The sequence below is a fragment of the Phytophthora ramorum genome (genome assembly GCF_020800215.1).
Source record: "Phytophthora ramorum isolate Pr-102 chromosome Unknown Phyram_PR-102_s0005, whole genome shotgun sequence".
Lineage (NCBI taxonomy): Eukaryota > Oomycota > Peronosporomycetes > Peronosporales > Peronosporaceae > Phytophthora > Phytophthora ramorum.
In genome coordinates, this window is record NW_027150651.1 from 982,754 (window position 1) to 1,005,679 (window position 22,926).

A 22,926-nucleotide genomic window follows, 5' to 3' on the forward strand; every position below is an offset into this window, starting at 1 on the left:
GCCGCACATGTGGTGGTCGCTGGCCATACGACAACACACTCTCTGGAGAATAGCGGAGGGCAGCAGCTATTTATCATGGGACCTCACTACTGAGGAGCGCAGCGTTGCTCCGACGCGGGCATTTTTTGATGGACGATTGAAAAAAGTGTAGCCAAGTGTCGAGCAACAGGATTTTTGTATGCCACTCGCTGAGACAATTATTACGCCGTTCTTAACCACTTAACCGCTACGTGTCAAAAACTGAACTCTTTCGAGTCGGACCTCCACGACAAGCAACCAACTCGGCGTCACCAGACCTTCCGACCTGCCCTGCGCTGTCGATCGTATAGGGATAACGAGTTTACTGTAGCAGCGAGCAGAACTTCTGCTTCGCGCCGGGTGCCTCGTCGTCGCGAGCGAAGATGGGCCTTGCTGAGACCGTCCGTCGGCTCTCGCGATCTTCTTGCCTGTCCTGCGTTTCGTGATGAGAGTTATGAACGGCGCGACTTTATCTTATGCATGTTCATCATGACCATGTGTATTTTGCTAGGAGTTACTGGATACAGTAGTGCTCAAATACAAAAAGCAGCAGCGATAAAAAGGAGTGCCGGCATAGGGATCCCTCCGCGTACGCCATGAGCGCCGAAGAATGGTCCAAAGTGCAAAAGCAATCTCCTCGGAGGGCGGCACACCAACCGCTCAGCTGGAGCACGTGATACGACTCGCTAGCTCTAGTCACTTCGCTTCTTCTTCTTGGCCACGCGCTTGACCTTGACGATCTTACTCGTGGACGACGCCGCCTCGTTCGCAAACAGCTTGGACACCTCGAGGCCCGACGTGAACGCGTTGTTGAACATGACGCGCTGCTGGAAGGACGACAAGAACGGCAGGAACATGGCGATGAAGAGCACTGGGCCAAAAATGATCCAGCCCACCCACCGGTCGTACGACCGCGCCATCGCGCGCACCACGACGTGACTCGTCTGGTTGCGGTACATGCAAAGCTGCAGGAACCAGTACGCGGCGATCAAGATGATGATGCCGATCTCAATCAGGTTAATGATCGAGAGGACCAGCAGGCAAGCGCATGCCACGAGGAGGCCGCAGCAAGACAGCACGAACTTCATCTTGCGCAGCTTCTTCTGCTTGAAGGTCATTTTCTTCTTGATTCGGCTGGCCATGTAGCCACAACACAGCAGCAGCAGCACCAGGATGAACATGAGACCCGAAAGCGCGTAGGAAATCATGGAGCCCTTCTCAATCTCGAGATCCTGGTCCTCGTAGTACGTCTTGTACGCCAGCTGGAGGTACATACCATAGGCGACGAAGAAGAAGCGCATCTTACGAATCATCGACACAATGCGGGCGCCCCTCGTCGAGTGCTCCAGGTACTCCACCTCGTTCGACCACCAACCCGACCAACTTGCGGCCGAGTCATTCGTTGTCTTCAGCCAGTTCTGCCAGTCGTTGTAGTCCTCAATCAGCTTGTCCCAGTCAAAGCCGCTGGGGTTGAAGAAGAACGGTGCCCACAACCACGTTCCTGCGATAATCCACAGAGAGTACGACATAACGCCGTAGTTCTGATTGGTCGGCTCAACGCACGTCTGGTAGTAGTTGGCGTAGCACCGCGTGTTCCAGTCGTTGTCCGAGGGCTTGTAATAGTTATAGAACAAAGCATCCTGCGTCCACGAGCAGTTGCACCACGAGAACGTGCCGTACGCTCGGAACAGGATTAGCAAGAACACAAGCTCCACCGCGCGGTAGAAGTGGCTGAATGCGTAGAAGCGGTAGAGCTCCGCAAACTTCTCGTGTTTGATCGTGAAACCACGACCCGTCGCACGGTACTTAGCACCACCGTGAATCAGCGTGCGGTCGAAGTAGTGCATACGCGTACCCATCTGGAACGTGAAGAACAGAGGACCAAGAGTCATGATGTTCCAAATCAAATACGTAACACCGTGTCGGAAACCCTGCTCCACACCAACAACGGCGACAACAGGCACCACCAACAAGAAACCGAACTGGAACGCCCATGACGTATTAAGCGTGCCGCCGATACCAAGACCACCCTTCTCAAGGAAGAAGCTGTCCATGCCACTCAGAGCCATGTACACCTTGCCGTAGATGAAGAAGTACACACCCACCACCGTCATCGTCTGCGTGAAGTACCAACCCAAGTTACCGTAGAACCACGAATGCAGACGGAAGAAATCCAGACGAGATGCCATACGCATCGCATCACGGGAAATCACACACTCGCCGGCACCCGACGACAGCTTCGCCTCGAACAGAGCCAACTGCTGCATACCAACATCACGACCCTTGCCGACCTGGATGAACTCCTCGTGAGAAATACGGCCGCCACGGAGAGTAGAGTTAAAACCAGCAAAAATATCTTCCGAAAGGTTCACACCCTTGGAAGCCTTGGCAGTACCACCGCAACCCATGGCAAAGAGCTTGTCGAAGATATCGGGGTGACCGTAGTGCTGACGCACGTGGTTCATCGCCAGCATACGCTGGCCAAGCGATACGAACGACAGTTCTTGGATCGACATGAAGCTGGCCAGGTTCGAAACACCGCCCGTGAACACGTGCTCACGGAAACCAATAATCGTCAGAGGACACTTAGCAGTCTCGCTGTCCTTCGTTGACAGCAGGTTCGGCATCTTGAGAGCCTCCTCAAGGTAACCGTCTTGATTCATATCGATACACTGCAGTAGCTCACCGCGCGAGAAGATAATAGCGTGGTTCTGGTTTTCAGGCTTACCTTCACCAATGATCGGGTTGCCTGGTAGCTCCACTCGGTAGACCTCAGCAATGTTTTCACTGTCAGCTCGCACTAAGACAGAAAAGAACTTTGGCGGGCCCTCCTTCATCTTCTTGGGGCCATCGACGTAGGCAACCCGCAGGGTCGGGTGCTTGCGAAGCAGATATTCCAAATCAGACGCCTGCTGACGCTGTTCATCCTTCTGCTTACCGTAGATTTGGCACGTGCATATGTAGTTGAACTTCAGGGCAACCATCTCGTCCAATCGCTTACACTTGTTGCACGGACATCCAAACTGGTGCATCACTTCGTTTTCACAAATCTCCAACCAGTGAAGGAACCGAATGGCGTCTTCATTGTACATCATACCGCGTACAGTACGCGCCAAAGTCTGACCACGGTAGCTGGCCCACAGCTGAACCTCCTCCGGGAACTTCTTTAGGGCCTCTTCCATGTCCTTGGCCTGCAGTCGCTCGAGCAGATTCTCCCACTCGAATGGATAGATGGTTTTCAGGTAGTACAACAGCTTGATGCTGTCATCGTTCTGTGCCGTCAAATCCTTGATCGAGTACAAGACAATTTCATTGTAGTACGGTGTCGACACCGTCAGTGAACGAATTTTGCGAATGTGCTTGGCATCAGGCATATCCATGAAGAGCGAATTAGCGAAGAAACGCAAGCGGCGACGTCCCTCATCTGAACGAGGCTCGGCATCGAAGTTGTCAACTGTCAGTAGTTGGTAGGCGCGCGACACGATATCGAGGGCGGCCTCCGAGTTCACCAAGCGCGTCAGCTGCATGTTAGCGTATTGCTGGGCATCTCCTGGGAAGAAGAACGAGCTTTGCTTCAGCGGGGTATCCGTTAGAATCTGCACCAGGTTCTCCTGCTTCACGAGGATCTTCTTCATGCAGTTGAGAACAGTTTCCACGCAATCAATCACGCGATAAAGCGCCCGCTGGAATTTGATACTGTTGTCTGATGTCGTCTTTGGCACCTCGAGCAATGCCTTCATTAGCTCAGCGCACGCTGCACGGCACTCGTGAAGACTCTTCAAATTGAGACCCTTAAGCACCGATTGCTGTGCGGCCATTTCCTCCATGAACTCGAAGCATTCATTTAGATCCCTGTGCTCGTCACCAAGCAAGTAACGAATGGCTTGAGAAGTAAACTTGTACGACCCAAGAAGCGATTCCACGCGCAAATCATCCTTTGTCAGACGGTCACGCATCGTGTTTTCGATCTTCTGCAGTGTCTTCTCTTTCTTCTTTTTGTCGGAGCTCAGTTTCTCGTAAACAGCCGAGCAATCAACGATGATGTCAAGAGATTCATCCAGTTTGCCAGCTGTCAAGAAGGCCGGAGGATACAGCTTACGGTCTTCAGCATCCTTAGAATCAATCAGGTAACTCAGAACGTTCAGCTCACGGTCGCTAATAACATCAGCTTCACGCAGACTACCCAAACAACGATTCCACGCCATTGCGAAAGGGATTGTGCGCTCAAAGTCTGCTCCAGAGACACCCGTAACCGATCCCAGCTGCGACTGACGGCCGCTTGAGCTGGCGTCGTCCTTGTCATTGGGAGTTTTGACCTCGTTGTACAGATTATCTCCGTGCTGGTCCAGGAGGTTCGAGTACATTTGAGCCTTCACTGTAAGAGGCTTGATCCCATCGGCCATCGAAACACGCTCGAAGTGGCGCACGGGCATAACTGTGTCTTCCTTCTCTCCTTTTTTCTTTTTCTTTTTCTTCTTCTTGCCCTCAGCCGTTCCATCTTGAATGTTCGGAACAATCTTTTTGTTAAACATCCGCGGGATCGACTTGAAAGAAAGACGGAGCACACGGAAGGAGCGCAATTCGCCGATGCGCAGATTGAAACCCGCGAACGAACCGAAGACCACCGACAAAACAGAGTAGAAGATCTGCGCGTCGTACATGAACACGAAGAACGCGGGGATCCACAGGAACAAGATGTAGATAATGTTGTGGAACGTGACCTGGAGAATAAAGTTCGAGTACGGCAGGTAGTCGTCCTCGTTCGCATACCAGATAAACAATGTCGTCTCCACTAGGGCCTTGATCATGTACTGGTAGTCAAACGTGAGTTTGCACATAAACAAGAAAATCCAGAAGCACACGTAGCGGCAGTATGCGCGAAATGGGACCGGCATTGATCGTCCAACATACCCTGAGCCAACACGCGAGAAGATTTTGTTGAAGAACTCGCACACGAAGACCAGCGCAAGGCATCCACCACCGCCGACCATGGCAAGCGCGCCCATATCAGTGCGGTCGGTGTTATCAATGTCTCCAGTCGCAAGTGGTGTGCCGTCGCCAAACTTCATCAGACCGCCAATTAGCTCGCCGATCTTACCGTTGGTAATCAAAGCTTTGATGTCCAGCTGACAGATCTCGCAGTTCAGCTTGCCCGGACCAGGATTCTTGATAATGGACTCAACAGCCGCACGCCAGTTCACCACACACATACTCTGGTCATAGTCACTGGATGATGAAAACGTGAGCTCGTTTTCATCAACGTGAGAAGTGGTGCCCGTCTCAGTAAAGCAGTTGTCAATGAGGTCCAAGTAGCAACCGCAGCGACCCGTGGTCTTCTCCAGACAGTCGGTGAAGGGCACCACAGTGAGCAAGGCCTTGAAATCAACTGGGATGTCTTGAAAGACGCCTTCTATGTAGTTTACGCCCAGACAAGTAGCCAGCATTTGGTGATTGCAGCTAGCGCCGGAGCCCGAGCTGGATTTGTCGCCGGAGCCATCGCCTGATCCGATGGCAGTCGTATCAGATGCTGTCATGTTCTTGCCAAAGACCGTGAATCCTCGGGAATTTCCATTGCTCAGACCTGCGCCGTACAGGATAGGTGTGTCTGGGCAGTACATGACCACATTAAGCGAGAAGCCACACACAGCCAAGAACAACGCGCAGTTGAAGCAGAAAATACGTCGGAAGGACATCAGAGCACGAATCCACGTGCGCTTCTCCACAAAGCTTTTCTTGATGACTTTGGGGCGGCCCTTCTTGTCCACCTCGCCAAAAGCCTCGTGAATACTAGTCGGGTTGTACTTCAAGCACTTCTTGCTCCAGAAAAACTCGTTGAAGTCGTCGTAGTTACGAATCTCCGCGTGGGGGGCACGGGCACCCTGTGACGTCTTCTTGTCGTTGTCCTTCTTCAGCTCAGTGTACATTGGTCGAATAACCTCTGCTAGGAAGTCGCCAGGCTGCTTGCTGCCACCACGAGACGAGGCCTGAGGAAGAGAGGTGTGGAACAGAAAGCAAAGGCACTCGGGCATCTGCCGGAAGTTGCCAGCCTCTCCCCAAATCAGGAAGAAGAGCACAATATCCACGAGCGGGTCGCTCGTGAACGCGGGCTTGGTCGACACATACTTGCACCACTTGGTGTAGTTGGCAAACAGGCGTCCGTGGAAGCGCTTGATGCCCTTGTTGGCCATGTCCTGCTCTTGCTGTCGGTCGAGCTGGTGGTGTTCCTCGGTGTTCTGGTTCGGCTCCTCCTCCTGGAGTTTAAAGTTCGTCAGCATGAGCAGCACGTGCTCCTTCTGGTTGGCGACATTGGCGTCCTGGAAACCGAACGTGGTCTTGAGGCTCTCAAAGATGTCTCCAGCCGTTGACGAGCTGTCAGAGAAGAATAAAACAAAACATCACCAGTTAGTGTCCCCTTTCAGAAAACTATGACACAAAGTGCAGGGCACTCACTTGGAGAGCTGGTCGAGCACTGCGTTGTACGTGGACGGTAGGCTGTCCATGGGCAGGATGTTGTACTTGGTGTTGTGTCCGCGGCCCGTTGCGCCGCCGGCTGCGCCCTTCTCGCGCTGGCTGCGGATCATCTTGACGTAGCGGTTCATCTTGTTGTTGAGGCGCTGGCTGGCGTCGCGCTCCTCCTGCGTGGGATACTCGATAGCGAGCGCCTGCTCCATGAGCGTCACGGCACGCGAGAGCTTGGCATCGGCTCCAGCCGCGTCGGGTGGCGACGCGTTCTGCATGGCCACGCCGGCGTTCACGAGCTCCATGCCCTCATCGCAGAGCTTCTTCTGCTGGCGCAGCGGCTTGCTGTACTGCATGGCGTCATCACTGTCGCCGTCGCTGCCGGAACGCGCCATGTTGCGCGGGCTGCGGGGCGTTCGAGACTGACTGAGGGGGGGCCTGGGGAAGGAAGAGAGAGACAGCGAGTGCCAATTCGACGAGACTCGAGGTCCTGGCTAAGTGCACGTGCGACTGCCCAGCTGGTGGAGGGTCTTATCGCCGGATCGCGACTGGCAAGTGCTCACGCAGTATGGGGCGAGGAAGAGAGCGATCGTCCAATCGGTGTTTCCTGCGGACCCTTGGCTGTCGGCTCGCGAGATCCCGCACTGAGCCACGTCCGTTGCCGCCGCCTCCACCGCCACCGCCGCCGCGGGCGTAACCGGCATACTGAACCCAAGTGAAAGGCGACGATGCTTGGGCGGGAAAAATCAGACTCCCGAGATATGATAGCCTGGCAAAAACCATGCAAACGGAACGATTTACTAGTGTGATAAACCTTCATAAATGAATATCCTGTGAAAAATAGGGGGCATTTGCGCCGGGGGCAAGTTGTGAAATCAGGAAGCTGGATTTTAAACAGCAAAAAGGTCCATTTTCATCTTGAGCGATCTCGACGAGACGCAAAAACAAAGGAAGGGCTCTGACCCCGACGGGAAAGCACACATGCTTGCCGCAGCTCTGCTATAATACCAGCAGTGTTACATGTGGCGCAGTGTGGCTGCTTGACGGACGCCATCACATCCAATGTACCCCCCCCATCCAGCGAGAATTTCCGTTTTAATTTCTGCCGTTCGTTTTATGTCGACACCACAATTTGGCTAAAAATGACGACAGCACAGCATTCGCTTTACTGACCTCCTCCGCGTGAATGCCACCGTATCCAACGCAACAGCATGGGCAACAAGAAGCGAAGCGCCCACGACCGGCGTCGTGTGCGGGGCATCCCGGGCCGGGCACCCGCCGAGCGAGAACGCCGTCTCATCCAACGCAAGGAGACGGAACTGCGCACACTTATCCTGCGCCTGCGCTCTCTTGATCGCGACGACGCGACCGCCAGAGAGCGGGACGAGTGCTTCCGCCAAGTGCGCCGCCTCGCGATAACACCGAAAGGGTTGGTTTCGGGGGAGTTCCGCAAGGAATTGTGGCCATTTCTGCTTGGCAATGATGCAACTGCAAGTGCAGCGCAAATTGAACACCCGCACACCGGAAACTCGTCGCTGGAAGCGCATCGCGATGCCGCTCAAATCGAGAAGGACGTGGAGCGGTCTTTGTGGCACTACGACGTGCTGCAGGGTTTTAAAGAGAGCGAGCGGCGGGTCAAGCGCCGCGCACTGACGCAGATCATCCTCGGCGTGCTGGACACCAATGACGAGCTGTTCTACTTTCAAGGGTACCACGATATCGTGTCCGTGTTCTTATTGACATTGGGAAACTCAAAGGGCACGATGCAAGCTGTCCTGCACGTGAGCGAGGCGTATCAACGCGAGCCGATGCGCTCGGGGTTCGAACAAGTGATGGCGACCACGAGGCTACTGTTTCCATTGCTAGATGCAGCGGACGAAGTGCTTTTCCAGCATCTGTATGAATCGGGGGTGCGTCGTTGGCTGAGATGGTGCAAACGCGCTTTCGGCGGATTATTCTCACCATGCATTACTGCTGCGAATGTGTAGGTGGAACCGTTCTTCGCTTTACCATGGCTGATTACGTGGTTTGCGCACCAACTGAGGCGTTTCCAAGATGTCGCGCGGCTGTACGACGTTTTCCTCGTGACCCATCCGCTTTTCAGTCTATACGTGTCTGCTGCAGTAAGTGCTTCCTCTCATTCGTAGTGCTGTGGGAGTCTAGCTTGTCACTAACCAAGCTTGAAGGTTGTGCTCGAGTCGAGGGAAAAGATTTTGCGCTGCGAGCGCGACTTTGGCACGATGCACGGAATGCTGTCGAACTTGCCGCTTACCATGGACGTGGAGAAGGTGATCGCACGTGCTCTTGTGCTGTTTCATCAGTTGCCGCCAGAACAACTCCGACGGCGAAGTGAAGTGGACATTACTGCAGTGTACGTTACGTTGCCAAGTTCAAATGTTTGTGATGTGTCTAACGTCAAAGGCATGGATTTCGTGCATGCGCGCTCCCACCTAGCCCAAATATGTACTTCCAATTTCCTTTTGAATACCAACCGTGGCCTAGTGCAACTTCACCAATGCTCAAGGAAGTTCCACCACTACCTCCTCGGCGGCCAAGGTTGGTAGAACGGTGTTCAGTTCATCATGAATATTCGTCTACTGATTGTTGTGGTGACTGATGTAATATCTTTATTTTCCACAGGAATGGAGACAAATCGAATCACATGTTGAAGAGCTGGCAGGTTAGTTTACAACTAACAACACAGGTGATGTCGAACTGATCATTTGTATCTTTACGCTCTCAGACTTCTATCATTGTCACGGCTGTCGCGATTGGCATCGTAGCGATAGCGTCTGCGTATGCTTTTCGAGATCGGATTGGAATGAGGACGTGAGCAAAATGATAGCAATGACACAACTAGCACGAGGACGCTGATTAAAGTCAAAATCTTATCGACTAATGCCAAAGAAATAGAGTACAGATTGAATTTAATGAGGACATTATGTCCTCTTGTGGGCCGTGTCATGGCCTCATTGAAGCAAAATTGTCGCGTGGCGGCGACTGTAAACACTATTGCTACGGAATAAGAATAAGCATGATGCGCGTCAAAAGAACTAGCCTTCTGCTAGAAGATGCCAGTCACGTTGTGTACCTTCATCGCTGATTGGCCAGTGGCATGGAAAAAGTTCTGTTGTCGGCAATCTCGGCTTCTCACGATGGAATACGAATTACGTCGTCAGCATAATAAATTCTGGCCTTGACGATCGTGTCGGAGTATCAGTCCTCAAAGAAGAGATACTCCCGACAAACTGGGCAATTGGTGTCGCGATTGAGCCACTCAAGCAAGCAGCTCATATGGAAATTGGTGCGATTCATGCCGCAGTTACACAGCGTTCGGACCTTCGGGTTGTCCTGTACAAATACAATCTGTGTCAGCAATCTTCGTATCCCAGCACGCAAACCATCGAAGCTGTCCTCACCTCGGAGAATGTGTCCAGGCACATGATGCACTCGAGATCTAACTGGCCTTCATCGACCTGCCGTAGACAATACCACCCGAGGTCAGCACGAGCACCGGAATGGGAACATTCTGAAAGCAAACTCTTACCACGCCCGTGACCTCCTGATAAGAACGCAGTAGCCTTGACAGCTCCTCGGGTCGAAGCGATGGTGTCGGCTGGTGGTTCATATCTAGCCCCATCAGTCCGGTGCTGAGACTGCGTCGCATGTGCTGCTCTTCCGACTCCTTCTCCTCGTATTCGTCTCCCCTCCTCTCGTCTTCACCCATGGAACCTGCAGCGACGACGGATCCGGTCCGCTTTAAGGCACCACGGAGGCTGTCCCGCCCGCCCGGAGTCGCTCTGGGACTGGAGCGGAGCAGCTCGTGGGTCTCCTGCGCCTGGTCCACCAGCACCTCCAGTTCCTGGTCGTCGTCATCGCCTCTCTCTATGTCCACCGTGTCCATGTCGTCCGATTCCCGCCTCTGGTACTTGGGTGGGTGCTCCAGACACGAACAGTGCTGACCCATGGCGTCGATCAAGCACTGAGGCTGCCCAGCGACGCAGCAAGAGACACGTCTCGATTTTCGACGGCAGATCGTCCCTGGGCTCTGATAATACGCTAAGTGTGTCACACAATGTTAACGCACATAGTACAGGTATAACAGGTTTCGAAATGCAAGTTACTTTGTTTCACTTACCGGTAATAGTGTGGGGCTTGTTATCCATGCTCGGAGCTGTGCTGCCTGCTCTGGCCACGCTACTGGGGGCGCTGCTGCTGCACGCCTACAACGACTTTGTGCCTCTCGACTCGTACACTCCGTCCTCCAGCATCAATGCCAGCGTCGAGGCTCATTTCAGCGACTCGTACTACGAGGCGCGAGCGCTCTTCCGCGCACGCGCCAAGGCAGCCGACGCCAAGTTGTTTTCGCTTCCTCTCGAGCATCTAAGCCCGCTGGACCTGACTGTAGACGTTGCGGTGCTTCCAGGCTCGAGCGAGCGCGTGCTGCTGCACATTTCAGGCACGCACGGCGTCGAGGGCTTTGCTGGGAGCGCCATCCAGGCGGCGCTGCTGGAGCGAGCGGTTGCTAGAGCGAACACCGACAAACTCAAGCCAACGGTGATATTTGTACACGCGCTCAATGCGTTTGGGTTCGCTCAGTTGCGTCGATTTAATGAGCACAACGTGGATTTGAACCGCAATTGGCTCACGCCCGAGGAGTTCGAGGAGCGGCAGGCGAGAGACCCGAACCGGCTGGGCTACCTGGACGTCTACGAGCTACTGAACCCGAAGGATCTGCACAGCGTCAAGAACTGGTTTTGGGTGAAAGCCATCATGCATTTGGCTACGAAGGGCTTTGACACCATCAAACAGGCTACTATTGGTGGGAACTACCGCTTTTCGGATACGATCTTCTACGGTGGAACGCAGCTCGAGCCTAGCTTGGCGTTGCTGCAGGCGTTCTTGCGCGAGCATGTGGACTTTGATGCTGTTACCAAGTTCGCAATGGTTGACGTGCACACGGGACTTGGACCTGCAGGTGTCGATACACTAATGCTGGGTGCGGGGAGCGATATGGTCGTCGCACGCAGTGTCTTCACTGGCCCGGAGTACGCGGACAAGGTGGTATTTGTGCACGATAACGAAAACCCCGTGTCGCGTGGCTACGATGGAGTTGGCGGCTTCACGTTTGATGGTGTGGCGAATCTATTGGGCCCGCAAACTAAAGGAAATACGCTCTTGTTCTGTCAAGAGTTCGGGACGGTGCCAGGCGTCTTTATTCTTAAGGCAATGATTGAAGAGAACTCCATGTACCACCACAGCCCATCATCCGTGAACCGATTGCCGTACGCGCAGAAGCTTCGAGACGTGTTTTATCTGCATCAGAGCAGCTCCTGGAAGAGTGAGGTGCTACGTCGCGGTGCGGACGTGTACGATCGGCTCCACCGGTACCTGTCCTTGTAAAAGGGAAAGGTTGTGGAGTTATCGCAGGCAACAATGGCCAGTCTGACAGGTAGTAATTGCTTAATTGGGGAAATACGAATTCGAAGTGAATGATTTCGACCCTGCACTTTGGTTCACTCGACACCGCAGGGTGAAGCTTGGATTCAAAATAGTTGTCAAAAGCCACAAAAAAGATCGGCAGGATGACATTGCTGTGGCTGACGCTTGTTGCCGCAGCACTCGCGGCTTGGGTGCACATGCTGAACGACTTCGCACCGCTGGATACGTATTTCCCACCTACCGAGGTGGACGCCGAAGTGGAAAACTATTTCTCCGCATCCTATTGCGATACACACGCACTCTTCCGTTCCAGAGCAGTTCACGCCGACAAAAACTCACCGCAGGACGTGACTCTGTACTCACTACCGCTCCCAGACTACGCGCACTTGGATCTGACGATTGATGTCGTCGTTGTCGAGGGAGCCAACGATAAGGCAGTACCTCACATTTCCGATACACACGGGGTTGAGGGGTTTGCAGGCAGCGCAATTCAGTCATCAATTCTTGCGAATCTGGGCGACGAGAAAGTAGCAAATCGGATCCACCAACGATTATCATGGTGCATGCACTCAATCCGTACGACTTTGCAAAGGTAAGATTGTTCGAAGCATACACACTTTGTCTCTCTGATTGCTGCTTGGACTGACTTGGATTAATCGCTGTTCGTGTTCCCGAATGTAGCTTCGTTGCTTTAATGAAAATAACGTGGACCTGAACCGTAACTTCTTATGACCCGAAGGCTTTGAGCGGCTACGGGCGCTGGGGTCCAGTGGGTACGATCATATTCGCGATGTGCTTAACTCGCAGACACCCGTCAGTTGGGAGACGTCGCTCGACGTCTGGTTTGGAATGCTATCGACTATTGTGTCGAAAGGATTCGTAGCAGGCAAGCGCGCTGTCGTTAGCGGGAACTACCATTATCCGACGACGGTGTACTTCGGCGGTGGAGGTCCTCCAGGCCAGGATTCTCTGGTGTTGAATCCTGGTGGAGGCCGCGGCGCTGCTCAGAGAGCCCAAACCATATGCGCTGATCGGGACGTGGTAGTAGTTGGGGACCAGGACGGCGGGCTGGCTGAAGGTTTTGACGCTGTTAGTGGATTGATGTGCGACGGAATAAGCCGCTTTCTACCGCAGCACGTGACGTTAGACTGCGCAGCGTAGGAATTTGGCACTGCACCTGGCGTGCACGTACTACTGACCGCCATTCAGGAGAACGCCATGTACCAGCACGCGCCGTCACTTCGCATCCCGTACGCCGAGAAGACGCGTTTTACTTCCACCGCAGCGTACAGTGGAAAATCAGCGTCCTTAAACACGGTGTCGGCGTCTTCCGGCGGCTCGTAGCTGCCCTCTCGTGTTGAAGCTCACTTCAAGTTGCATGTGTCACTAAATCCCTTCATATGAGTGACACCATATTACTCTACGTGGTCCACATTTATTATGTATCCGTCTTTTAATTGGATGAAAAGCCGCAATATTGAATGACTGGCTGGTGCGTGCGGCACTCGCCGCCTGCCGGTGAGCTCCCACATTCGTTTATTCGCCATCTACGATCACCATGCCCACCAAGAAGGTCAAGCGCACCACCACCACCACCAAGGTCACGTCGACCAAGTCGGTCAAGGCCTCGGCCGGCGCCTCGAAGAAGAACCCTCTCTTCGTGAGCACGCCCAAGAACTTCCGCAAGGGTGGTGACATTCAGGTATTTTGAAGCGCCGCAGCTCCACATCCAATCGCTTGGCCTCTTTTGGCTGCGATTCCACGCCCCTCGGTGACGACGGCGCTGAGGAGACGGAAGCTTCGGCCTCTGCCTTCCCTCGCCGTCTCACTAGAGAACAGTGTAGCGGGTCCCCCACGACCGCAATGACACAAACTTGTGGTGGCAATCTCATTCGCTCGCGATGAGTTGCGCCTCAAGGGTAAAGAACCTCGCTCTCTGCCGTGCTGTCAAAGCTCACTGGTTTTCTGGCGTGGGGAGGCATCTCCACCCAGTATACAGGACGGTAGTACTGACTTTTCTCTTTTTTTCTATTTACATTGATCTCTACAGCCCAAGCGTGACCTGTCCCGCTTCGTGCGCTGGCCGCGTTACGTTCGCCTGCAGCGTCAGCGCAAGATCCTGTACCAGCGCCTCAAGGTGCCGCCGTCGGTCAACCAGTTCTCCAACACTGTGGAGAAGAACGTGGCCACGGACCTCTTCAAGCTGCTGCTGAAGTACCAGCCGGAGACGAAGGCCGCCAAGACCCTGCGTCTGCGCAACATTGCCGCCGGCAAGGAGGAGGCCTCGGCCCCGCCCGCCGTCGTCAAGTTCGGTCTTAACCACGTGACCTCGCTGATCGAGAACAAGAAGGCCAAGCTCGTGGTCATTGCCCACGACGTGGACCCCATTGAGCTCGTGGTGTTCCTGCCTGCTCTGTGCCGTCAGTTCGACATCCCGTACTGCATTGTCAAGGGCAAGTCGCGCCTGGGACAGCTCGTGCACCAGAAGAACGCTGCTGTGGTGGCGCTGACGCACGTGAACAAGGAGGACAAGGCCAAGTTCGACTCCCTCACGGAGGCTTTCCACGCCAAGTTCAACGAGGACAACACGATCCGTCGCAAGTGGGGCGGTGGCATCATGGGCCTGAAGACCCAGAAGAAGCTGGAGCTGCGCGAGAAGGCGGTTGCTGCCGAGGCTGCCAAGAAGGCCCAGTACTAAGTAGTGTTCTGGCTTGAAGTAGGGCGTGGCGAGGCACTCTTCTTCATTCGTAGGTGCTCTCATAATGGCTGAATAACATTCAACATCCAAATCGTATCGTCTTAAGTATTATTTCATCCGTTTACACATGTATGCCAAGGTGCGCCAACTTTGGTAGTGCCGCGTGCTTAAGACCAGATCCCTTCTGGTGCATTTGTCTGCAGGTTATCCAGGTGAATCCTGTGACACTTCCTAACGTTTCACTTGCGTTTTGTATGCCGAGTTCGCTCAACGGCCCGTCCATTTTCGTCCGCCCTTCAGTGTGAAAAGTGCGGCACCGAAGACACAGTGCTCCAAGCTCCGCCATGGGTACGTCCTGCGCTCCTCCATCTTGCCTTCCCCCCACTAACTCACGTATGCAATTCCCTGCTCCTCGGCTTCTCGGTGCCAACAGAAGACGCGCCGGATCTCAAAGTGGACACGTTGTCGGATGTTCCAGCGGAGAACAAGCCCCAGAGCAGTCCCAGCAACGTCGCAACCGCCTCCAAACCGCCTTCTACTTCAGATAACACCAGCCCAACTACTAGGAGTGATGACGGTTCTGTGACGTCTCCCCACCCGGCTCAGACCCAAGAAACCTACTCCACTGACCTCTTCCGGGCGTTCCCGAAAGTCTGTCAGAAGGCCAAAAGCGGCGTGCAGCTCTGCCAAGCAGTCTCGGCGTTTGTGACGGAGCGTGCTGGCTTGGAGTGCAGCTACGCTCAGTCGCTGCTAAAGCTCGCGCAGTACGAGGCAGCTTCTGCAACGGTTTTTGAACTGTTTTAACTTGGTTTTTTTGTTTTTGTTTGGTGTGTGTGCAGGAGTGCGAAGGCCGAGGACTGGTCCGAGCAGCTTACGGACTGCTGGGTTATTGTCCAGGAGGCGATGGAGCATCTGGCCCAAGAGCGATGGGCATTCGCGTCGACTATGCAGACTGCTATTGTACCAGGTGCAAAGGCATTTGCTGCGCAGCAGGAGATACAGGTGCAGCGGTTGATTGCAGGTTCGTTGTGGCAACAATTGGTGGATCTGTACCTGCACATGGGGCGTCCTAAAGTCTTTAACGTAGTTTTTTATTGCAACGTGTGTTGAAGAGGGGACCAAGGTGCGCTGGGCTCAGCAGCAAATGACTACTTCGATGGACAAGGCTCGGGAGAAGTACGAACGCAAATGCCAAGAAGCTATTGAGATCACGACATCCATGCGGAAGAGTGAAAACCCAAATGCCGGGGATTATAGTTCAGATTCGTCTGATGAGGTCTCGTCCTCTAAGGAGCTGACGGACAAGTTGGCGGCAGGTGCAGGGCAATTATTGACAAAGATGTGGGATACCACGTCGGCCTTTGGCCGCAATCCGTTGGAGCGGCAACGCTCCAAATTGTACAGCTGTCTTGAAGAAGTCATTGCCGCAGAAAAACACTACGTCCAAACGGTGGAGTACACCAATGCACAACGCTTGATTTCCGAGCGGGAAACCAAAGAGAATCTTCACGCGTTTCAGCTTACGGAAGAACAACGCCTGGAATATTTGCGAGATGTTCTTGTACGGATGCAAAAGGCGTTTGTAGGCATGTTTTCGCGGTCACAACAATTCGTTGAACGGATGAAAGAGAGTGCCAACAGCGTTGACGAGTTGGGTAAGTACACTGGTTGCCTAGGCTTGGAGCGTTTATGGTGGATACTGACATTAAGTATACTGCATGTATTTATTAGCTGACATCGAGAAAGGATTTCAAAGCCTTGGTAGTCAAGAGGAAATTGATGTGGATCGCGCAGACTTGGCGACAAACCCTTTCTATCTTCGCATAACGCATATTCAGGCGATGTCGGACAAAGGCCAACGGATGATCGAAGTGATCAACTCGGTCGTGTCGGAATTTATTGCGAGCGAGACCCGCTTTTCACAATCGCTGCGCAAACTGCTGCGCACGCATGAGAGTGGTGGTCTCGTCCCGCCATCGGATCTCTTTGGTACATCATCCTCCAGTGTAAACACCAATTTTCTGACCGATGAAGGTGCGACGATGGCGAACGGTTGGATGACGGCGAGAGATCAAGTAAAACTTCTGTTGGAGGTCCACCAGGTATGCTTTAATGACATATTGCATTCGTTGCTGCTTTTTCTGAACTGACGCTGCTGCATGCTGGTCAACCTCTAGGAATTTCAATCATTGCTTGCTGAGCCAGTTTCTCTCAGTCTTTCAACCATGAAGAGTGAGTACGAGGACGTTCGAGTGACGACACAGGAAAACTTCTCGAGGGTGCACTTGACGCTGTGCAATGACTCAGCTGCACACCGAAAGCTTCAGCAGAAGTTGGAAACAAAATCTCGCGATTTCGCGGTGACATTTTCTTATTTGCCAGGCGCGACTCCGGTCGCGGCCACGTCGTATGGCATTGAAGTAGCTCAAGCCATGAAGTCGCTGAGCGCTAATTTCCGTTTATTTAACGAGAAGGAAAGAAGATCTGAGGCTAAACTACGACAATTGGCCGAAGAGATACGCCTATTACAACAACGAGTCATTGAGAGCAGCAGTGCTCTGAGACAGACGTACCAGATCTATGTTCAGGTAAGCCTCTTCGTGCTTGATCCTTTTGCGTTTACCTCTTAACAAATCTGAACTTTTGGTCTTCAGGAAGTGGAAGTTTTCATTTCGACATGTATGAAAAACGAGAAGTATCGACTACAGGTTGGCAAAAATTCCCTGCAGTCGCTGGCGAAAGCTCTTGAGCATATGCTACAGGGTGGCACATCCGTCGGAAGCAAAGCTCTAGGTGAATTTGAGAAGATTGATCCGAGGGGTGATATGTCTGAGTTTATTCGGATTAACAGACAGCCGTATGAAAGGAGCAAGCGCATCGTGCCAGCTTATCATGGCAATGACAGCTTAAAAGAAGTGATGCGTGATTATCTCGCATCGTTGGGATCCTCTACCTCGATGCCATCGGAAACTGCGGACAAGACTCCTAGAAGCCCTTCAAGCAGCACCAGCCCGTTAGTGTCACTTCCGAGTGGAGAGATTTCAACTTCACGTGATCCGTCTCCGCGTGCTAGCACTCTATCCCCAAGGAATGGTCAAACAACCCCATCAAGTGAAAATGTAGGCGAAGATGAGGCCTGTACGAACGAAGAAGAAAAGGTTGACTCAGGCATGGAGCAAGATGAAGAATTCGTGGAAGCACAACCGCTTGGAGTATCGGACTTTCAAAAGAAGTTCAAGGTAAGCCTCACATACCGAAGTACTACTTGTTGGTGCGTATGTGACCCAACAACCTAATGGACTTGCCTGTGTGTCTCTTGCTGTAGTTGGATTCTCCTGAGCAAGTTGTTGAAAGTTTCTCATGCGCGCTGTACCTCTCCAACTTCCCTTTTCATGGACGACTTTACTTGACAAGAAATCGTATGTGCTTTTCAGGATGGAGAGACACGATATTTGTATGTTGCCCCCTTTTGAAGCATGCTGCTTGCACCAATTACGGCTTCCTACTCACTTTGCAGTTGTTTTGTGAAGGTTGCTTCGTTCTCTCAAATATCGGTGATGGAAAAGAAGAATACTGCGCTGATTGTTCCCAACGCAATTGAGGTTTGATTGAATCTTTCTTAATCGGAAGTACCAGTATATTTTTTGACTTGCGCTCTTGTCATGTGAAATGTAGTTCACCGTGAAAGGAGAAAAACTGTTCTTCACTTCGTTTGTTTTCCGGTAAGGAATTGCTCTGACTATTTAGTGACTTGGGCATCAAGGCATTTACTAAATTCTCTGGTCCAATTTACAGAGACGAGTGCTTTCAAAGTATCCAACAGTTACGCTCTATTAAGACTGAAACAGAGGCACTTCTGTCAGACCCAGCGAAGCAACCTGAATCGCAGCCAACTGACAAAGAAGGCACTGTAACTGACGGTGCGTCAAAAAGACGAAGTAGTTCCAATGACATTGCTGCTGTTGCTCCAAGCCCTGAATTGGTCCCCGTCAGCGCCGCAAATGCGACGAGTTCATGTCTGGCCGACTACAATCGCTCCCCGACTACTCTCTTTTCAGATGATTCTGCAGGAGTGGCAGCTCCGGTGATCCCGGACAAAGATGAATTTCTGAGCGAATATGATTTGGTGCTGAACGAAGAAGTCACTTTCAGGTACAATGAACCTGAAAACGTTTATGGCATTCCGTACATTAATAACCAGCGTTGTACCTTTGTTTGCAGTGTTGAGACCGCGTTTTCAACGTTGTGGATCGAATCAGACGCATTTTCGCGCAGCGTACTTGAAGTTGCCGGCTCGACAAATATTTCGATTCCGCCCTGGGAGAAGAAGACGATCCAGTATACTGCAGTTAACAAATCAGATACCTTTGAGGGATCTCGGTTGGTTTCGTACACCCACAACAAGAAGTACATGGTGGGGCCGAGTGTCATCCCGACCGCGCAGACTCAGAGGTACTCATACACCCCGAGGAGCCGTCTCGTTGTCAGCACAACAACGTGTGTTTCGGACGTACCATACTGCGACTACTTCCGTGTTGAGCAGCGATGGGTCTTCAGTGCTACGACAAAGCGAGGCATTTGTTTGGTTCAGGTGGGACTTCGCGTTCAATGGCTAAAGAGCACATGGCTAAAGAAGCAGGTACGCACTGTTTAGGTTGAATGCGTTGCCACCACTTGCAACCATTGCTTATAGTGACTGACTCTTGTTATCATCCAGATTGAAGGTACAACCGTCTCTGAAACGAAGGATGCAATGAAAACGTGGCTACTCGCTGCTGCTGATGCAACCAAGCAAACATCATCAGTTGGAATTGGCGCTGTTTCTTCTGCTGCTGCGAGTGCATCGTTGACTAAACCAGCGCCGGCAACTAAGGAAGAAGATAAACCGTCAAATGAGCCGACTCGTCAAGTTACACCTACTGTAAGCTTGACACAGCCCGCTTCGAGCATCAACACGAGTCAGCTTACGCAGCTTCACCCGACGATACAAGCTGCTATCATCATTTGCGCGTTGATGTTCATCTACACTATGTACCGCGTAATTGCTGCAATGGACCAAATGCAAAAGCTGACAAGGGAAGCGCTGACTCAGCAGCGCCAACAACAAGAGTTACTGAAAGAGCTTCTACGTCAGCTTGGAAGTACAAAGGAGTGAGAACGAGTGATTAGACCGAGCTATCTGAAAAAAATCGACTTCAATTCACGAGAAAAATAACGCAAACGGAGGATCGCTGTAAGTAGTCCTGCTCTATTGAGAATACCCTTCTTCATCTTCTTCCTACACGTCACGAGATATGAAAACGTTAAATGCCTCAATGCGTTAAGGCGAGGCGTTGCTATCGTACTGTACCTCGTCGCTGTATGAAGGAAGTGAGGTAAAGCTTAGCATCGGGACACCTTGCGGCCGGTAGTGATGCTCCTGTATTTCATCGATGGGAAAAAGCTGAACATCATTGAGATCGTCTACGTGGCAAACAACAGAGTATGTGCGTTAAACATCACCCAGTCCAAGCACGATATTCAAGTTTGTTTTACCTTCTTCCATTTGATCTTCCTCCGTCCAGCTGCTGTAGCTGCTCGTGTCGCGCGCACTTTCATTGCTACGTTGGCTCCCATTCCCGGCCCTTGTTTGCCTTAACGCAGCTTGCAAGGTTTCAATTTCGTTCTGCATGCTGTTTACGCGCTTCTTCATCACTGTGTTTTCTTGTTTTAAAAGCGCGAACTCTGTTTCACAAAGTCCTGCAGTTAGACAGGAGGAGCGATCGTGTATCCAGCATCCAGGTGCTTACCGAAGACATCCTGCCCGCATGCACACCAGGACTTAGCCCCCTTGCTGTTATTGGACTCGGTAGGACTCTTTCTGCTCGTCGTATCAACATATGTACTGAATTCGTCACGGATTCTTGACAATAGTCGGCCGTAGTGCTACAGCGCAAGAGTTCGTCAGCTTAGCCATCTTGCCAGTAAGAGCAACAGAAACTTACCTCATCTTGTAGAACGATGCTGTCCAGTACATTTTGACACGCCCTAGTGCGTGACAAAGTTTTCTCTGGCAGCTGAAATGAATGAAAGGTAAGTGGTTAAACCCTATCCAGCGAATGCGCTCCTAGCGAACGCACATTTGAGCGCCCAATCTCGTTCAGTCGCTCTACAAGTTCTACTTCGAGTTGCACTGATGAAGACCTGTATCCGCCCACCAGAACGGACGATGACGAGTTGGGAAGCGACGAATTTGAAGATGTTTGCGCGGGATTCGACATCAGAATAGCGACACTTGCTGACCGAGTCGGGGCGAGTCCGACACCTGCGATGCATTCATCTTGGTTCTGCGTTTTTGCGGTTGGAGGTATCCCAGACGCCATTCGTGACTGCTTTCCATGACAAATTGATGCTGTGTCTGCACCATGTGTGCGGTAGCCGGTATTTGTCTTGGACAAGGTTCTGGAGAATGATGCCGACGCAAGATTCCGGAGAGCATCCACTTGGGTCTGCAATTTGTGATTCGGGTGTTGATAGCCACTACTGGAGCCTTGCTCCACGGCGTGGAAAAGCTTCTTTCGGACTGCAGAAGCTGACTGACATCGTCTGCTTTGATATGAAATCAGACACTAAATTATCATCGAATTTGCGTGAGTGAAGACGAACCTGGACATTTGACGAGTACTCGATGATGCTAGCACTGACGACTCATGCACAGCATTTGACGTCGGCTTTACCTTGGCGACTGTTTTGCTAGTCGCTGATATTTTCATGATCGGTGCCTTACCCCGAAGGTGTCCGGAATGCTTTGATGCCAACTCCCGATCAATCTCCACCCGGAGATCAGAGAATAAGTCTTTTTCAGAATACTGCAACCCAATGTGAGCTTTGGTAAGTGCGCATGAGTTCCAAACAGATAAAATTTTGCAGTGCACACCTTGCCAAAGACGCCGAGGTGTGGCTCATTATTCTCACGATTATTGCTGACAGCTGAATGGGAGTGCCGATGGTGCTATTATATCATGTGTTAGTTACTGTATGGCATCGACTTGCAGATAACAACGTACCAACACAGAGGGTCCAGCATTGTAGATGCTGCTGCGCTTGCGTTGCATGGTGCGAGGCGATCTCTTGAGCTTGTTTGCAGCAACGCTTTAGTGCAACAGAGAACAACTCGAGCACACAGACTAACAATAACTCGATTCAAAATGGATTGATATGCAAGCCGCCAAATTTGGCGAAACATGTCTAGGACACCGACGTCACGAGTTGATCCAGCCCACGCCTTACTCGTCATCGCTATCTTCCTCTTCCTCTTCATCAAAGTGACCCTTGCGGCGATTCCGGTTCACTTGCATGTTTGCAAATTTCGTATCCAACATCGTGAGTCCCTTCGAGGATTGAGGCGATGGCGGTTGAGCCTCCTCTTCGTCTTCTTTCTCGTCCTTCTGCTCTCCTTCATCCTTAGAAGCTATACCGTGCGACCATGCTCCTCCTGCAGGCGTCTCATCGAACGCCTCAGGCCTAATAATGTCACCCAAGCATAAAAATGTCCAACATAAGCTTCCGAGACATTCACCATCGTGCATTGAACAAGTTCGATCATGGCAGCATACCAGAGATCCTTGAGCTTGAGGTTCTTGATCTGATCTTTATACAGAATGTGCTCGACGATGGACGTCACGGCGCCCTTCTTGCCCTTCGCAGTTGTGGTCTCCCCTCCGTCGCCCTCGCTGACAATCAAAAAGTCACCTACCGACAGCAACAAAAAATAATCAGTACGAGCACAGAAACATTGCTACAATGCTCCACAGCATTGCACCGCCACAAAACGGCAAGCGGTTGAGTTCACCGATGCCTTAGAAAACAGTCTACCAGCACCGGCCAACTCTCCAACTCGACCGCCGGAATAGTTAACAAAATACCTCGTTTGACCCAAATGAGCTTGCGGAACTTGGTTGGTAACATGGTCACAGCCTTGGTGCCATTGGCGTCCACTACCTGCACTCAATAACGCAACCAACACGAAAAAAAATGACCAAAAGCGTCCTAAAATGACTAATTCTCCGTCGAAAAGCGCCACCGCACCTCAAATAAGTTGCTACCACGCAGCGCCACGACGCGCACGATGAGCTCGTTCTCCTTGGGCTCCGGGTCTCCGTACAGCACGCGCTTGGTCACGCCCTTGCGGTACGCGCTCTTCCGTCCGGCACCCGACATCCACTTACTTGGCTAATCAAAAATAGTCCGAACAGTCAAAACTAGTCCGAATAGTCCAACGATTGGACCGAATTGGCTTGCTATTCTGTAGCCAAATGCTCAAATCCTCA

The 22,926-nt window shown here is 52.2% G+C and overlaps 8 protein-coding genes across 8 annotated transcripts; 4 read left to right on the forward strand and 4 right to left on the reverse strand.

The window, feature by feature from the left end:
• Window positions 1-710: 710 nt before the first annotated feature.
• Window positions 711-6,872, reverse strand: KRP23_6004 (Callose synthase 1; the record flags this gene model as incomplete). The annotated part of the gene is made up of 2 exons (XM_067891138.1): window positions 711-6,387; window positions 6,469-6,872. 2 exons carry the CDS (start codon window positions 6,870-6,872, stop codon window positions 711-713), a joined length of 6,081 nt encoding a protein of 2,026 aa, XP_067745523.1.
• An 816-nt stretch (window positions 6,873-7,688) lies between these two features.
• Window positions 7,689-9,310, forward strand: KRP23_6005 (TBC1 domain family member 20; the record flags this gene model as incomplete). Its single annotated transcript, XM_067891139.1, has 6 exons — window positions 7,689-8,387; window positions 8,466-8,600; window positions 8,664-8,848; window positions 8,932-9,033; window positions 9,118-9,157; window positions 9,221-9,310. The coding sequence occupies 6 exons, from the start codon at window positions 7,689-7,691 to the stop codon at window positions 9,308-9,310; spliced, it is 1,251 nt and encodes a 416-aa protein (XP_067745524.1).
• Window positions 9,311-9,693: 383 nt separating this feature from the next.
• Window positions 9,694-10,444, reverse strand: KRP23_6006 (E3 ubiquitin-protein ligase; the record flags this gene model as incomplete). Its single annotated transcript, XM_067891140.1, has 3 exons — window positions 9,694-9,828; window positions 9,897-9,953; window positions 10,025-10,444. The coding sequence occupies 3 exons, from the start codon at window positions 10,442-10,444 to the stop codon at window positions 9,694-9,696; spliced, it is 612 nt and encodes a 203-aa protein (XP_067745525.1).
• A 197-nt stretch (window positions 10,445-10,641) lies between these two features.
• KRP23_6007 (uncharacterized protein) lies at window positions 10,642-11,880 on the forward strand (the record flags this gene model as incomplete). Its single annotated transcript, XM_067891141.1, has 1 exon — window positions 10,642-11,880. One exon carries the CDS (start codon window positions 10,642-10,644, stop codon window positions 11,878-11,880), a length of 1,239 nt encoding a protein of 412 aa, XP_067745526.1.
• Window positions 11,881-13,477: 1,597 nt separating this feature from the next.
• Window positions 13,478-14,617, forward strand: KRP23_6008 (60S ribosomal protein L7a-2; the record flags this gene model as incomplete). The annotated part of the gene is made up of 2 exons (XM_067891142.1): window positions 13,478-13,621; window positions 13,970-14,617. 2 exons carry the CDS (start codon window positions 13,478-13,480, stop codon window positions 14,615-14,617), a joined length of 792 nt encoding a protein of 263 aa, XP_067745527.1.
• Window positions 14,618-14,961: 344 nt separating this feature from the next.
• On the forward strand, window positions 14,962-19,772 carry KRP23_6009 (Protein VASCULAR ASSOCIATED DEATH 1, chloroplastic; the record flags this gene model as incomplete). The annotated part of the gene is made up of 13 exons (XM_067891143.1): window positions 14,962-14,965; window positions 15,051-15,381; window positions 15,457-15,638; window positions 15,730-16,272; window positions 16,349-16,719; window positions 16,795-17,205; window positions 17,272-17,856; window positions 17,943-18,071; window positions 18,148-18,219; window positions 18,293-18,339; window positions 18,413-18,769; window positions 18,839-19,256; window positions 19,335-19,772. The coding sequence occupies 13 exons, from the start codon at window positions 14,962-14,964 to the stop codon at window positions 19,770-19,772; spliced, it is 3,888 nt and encodes a 1,295-aa protein (XP_067745528.1).
• A 165-nt stretch (window positions 19,773-19,937) lies between these two features.
• On the reverse strand, window positions 19,938-20,877 carry KRP23_6010 (uncharacterized protein; the record flags this gene model as incomplete). Its single annotated transcript, XM_067891146.1, has 5 exons — window positions 19,938-20,080; window positions 20,153-20,341; window positions 20,407-20,542; window positions 20,602-20,673; window positions 20,737-20,877. The coding sequence occupies 5 exons, from the start codon at window positions 20,875-20,877 to the stop codon at window positions 19,938-19,940; spliced, it is 681 nt and encodes a 226-aa protein (XP_067745529.1).
• A 1,005-nt stretch (window positions 20,878-21,882) lies between these two features.
• KRP23_6011 (putative RNA-binding protein EIF1AD) lies at window positions 21,883-22,816 on the reverse strand (the record flags this gene model as incomplete). The annotated part of the gene is made up of 4 exons (XM_067891147.1): window positions 21,883-22,120; window positions 22,213-22,348; window positions 22,522-22,597; window positions 22,685-22,816. The coding sequence occupies 4 exons, from the start codon at window positions 22,814-22,816 to the stop codon at window positions 21,883-21,885; spliced, it is 582 nt and encodes a 193-aa protein (XP_067745530.1).
• Between the last annotated feature and the right edge of the window lie 110 nt (window positions 22,817-22,926).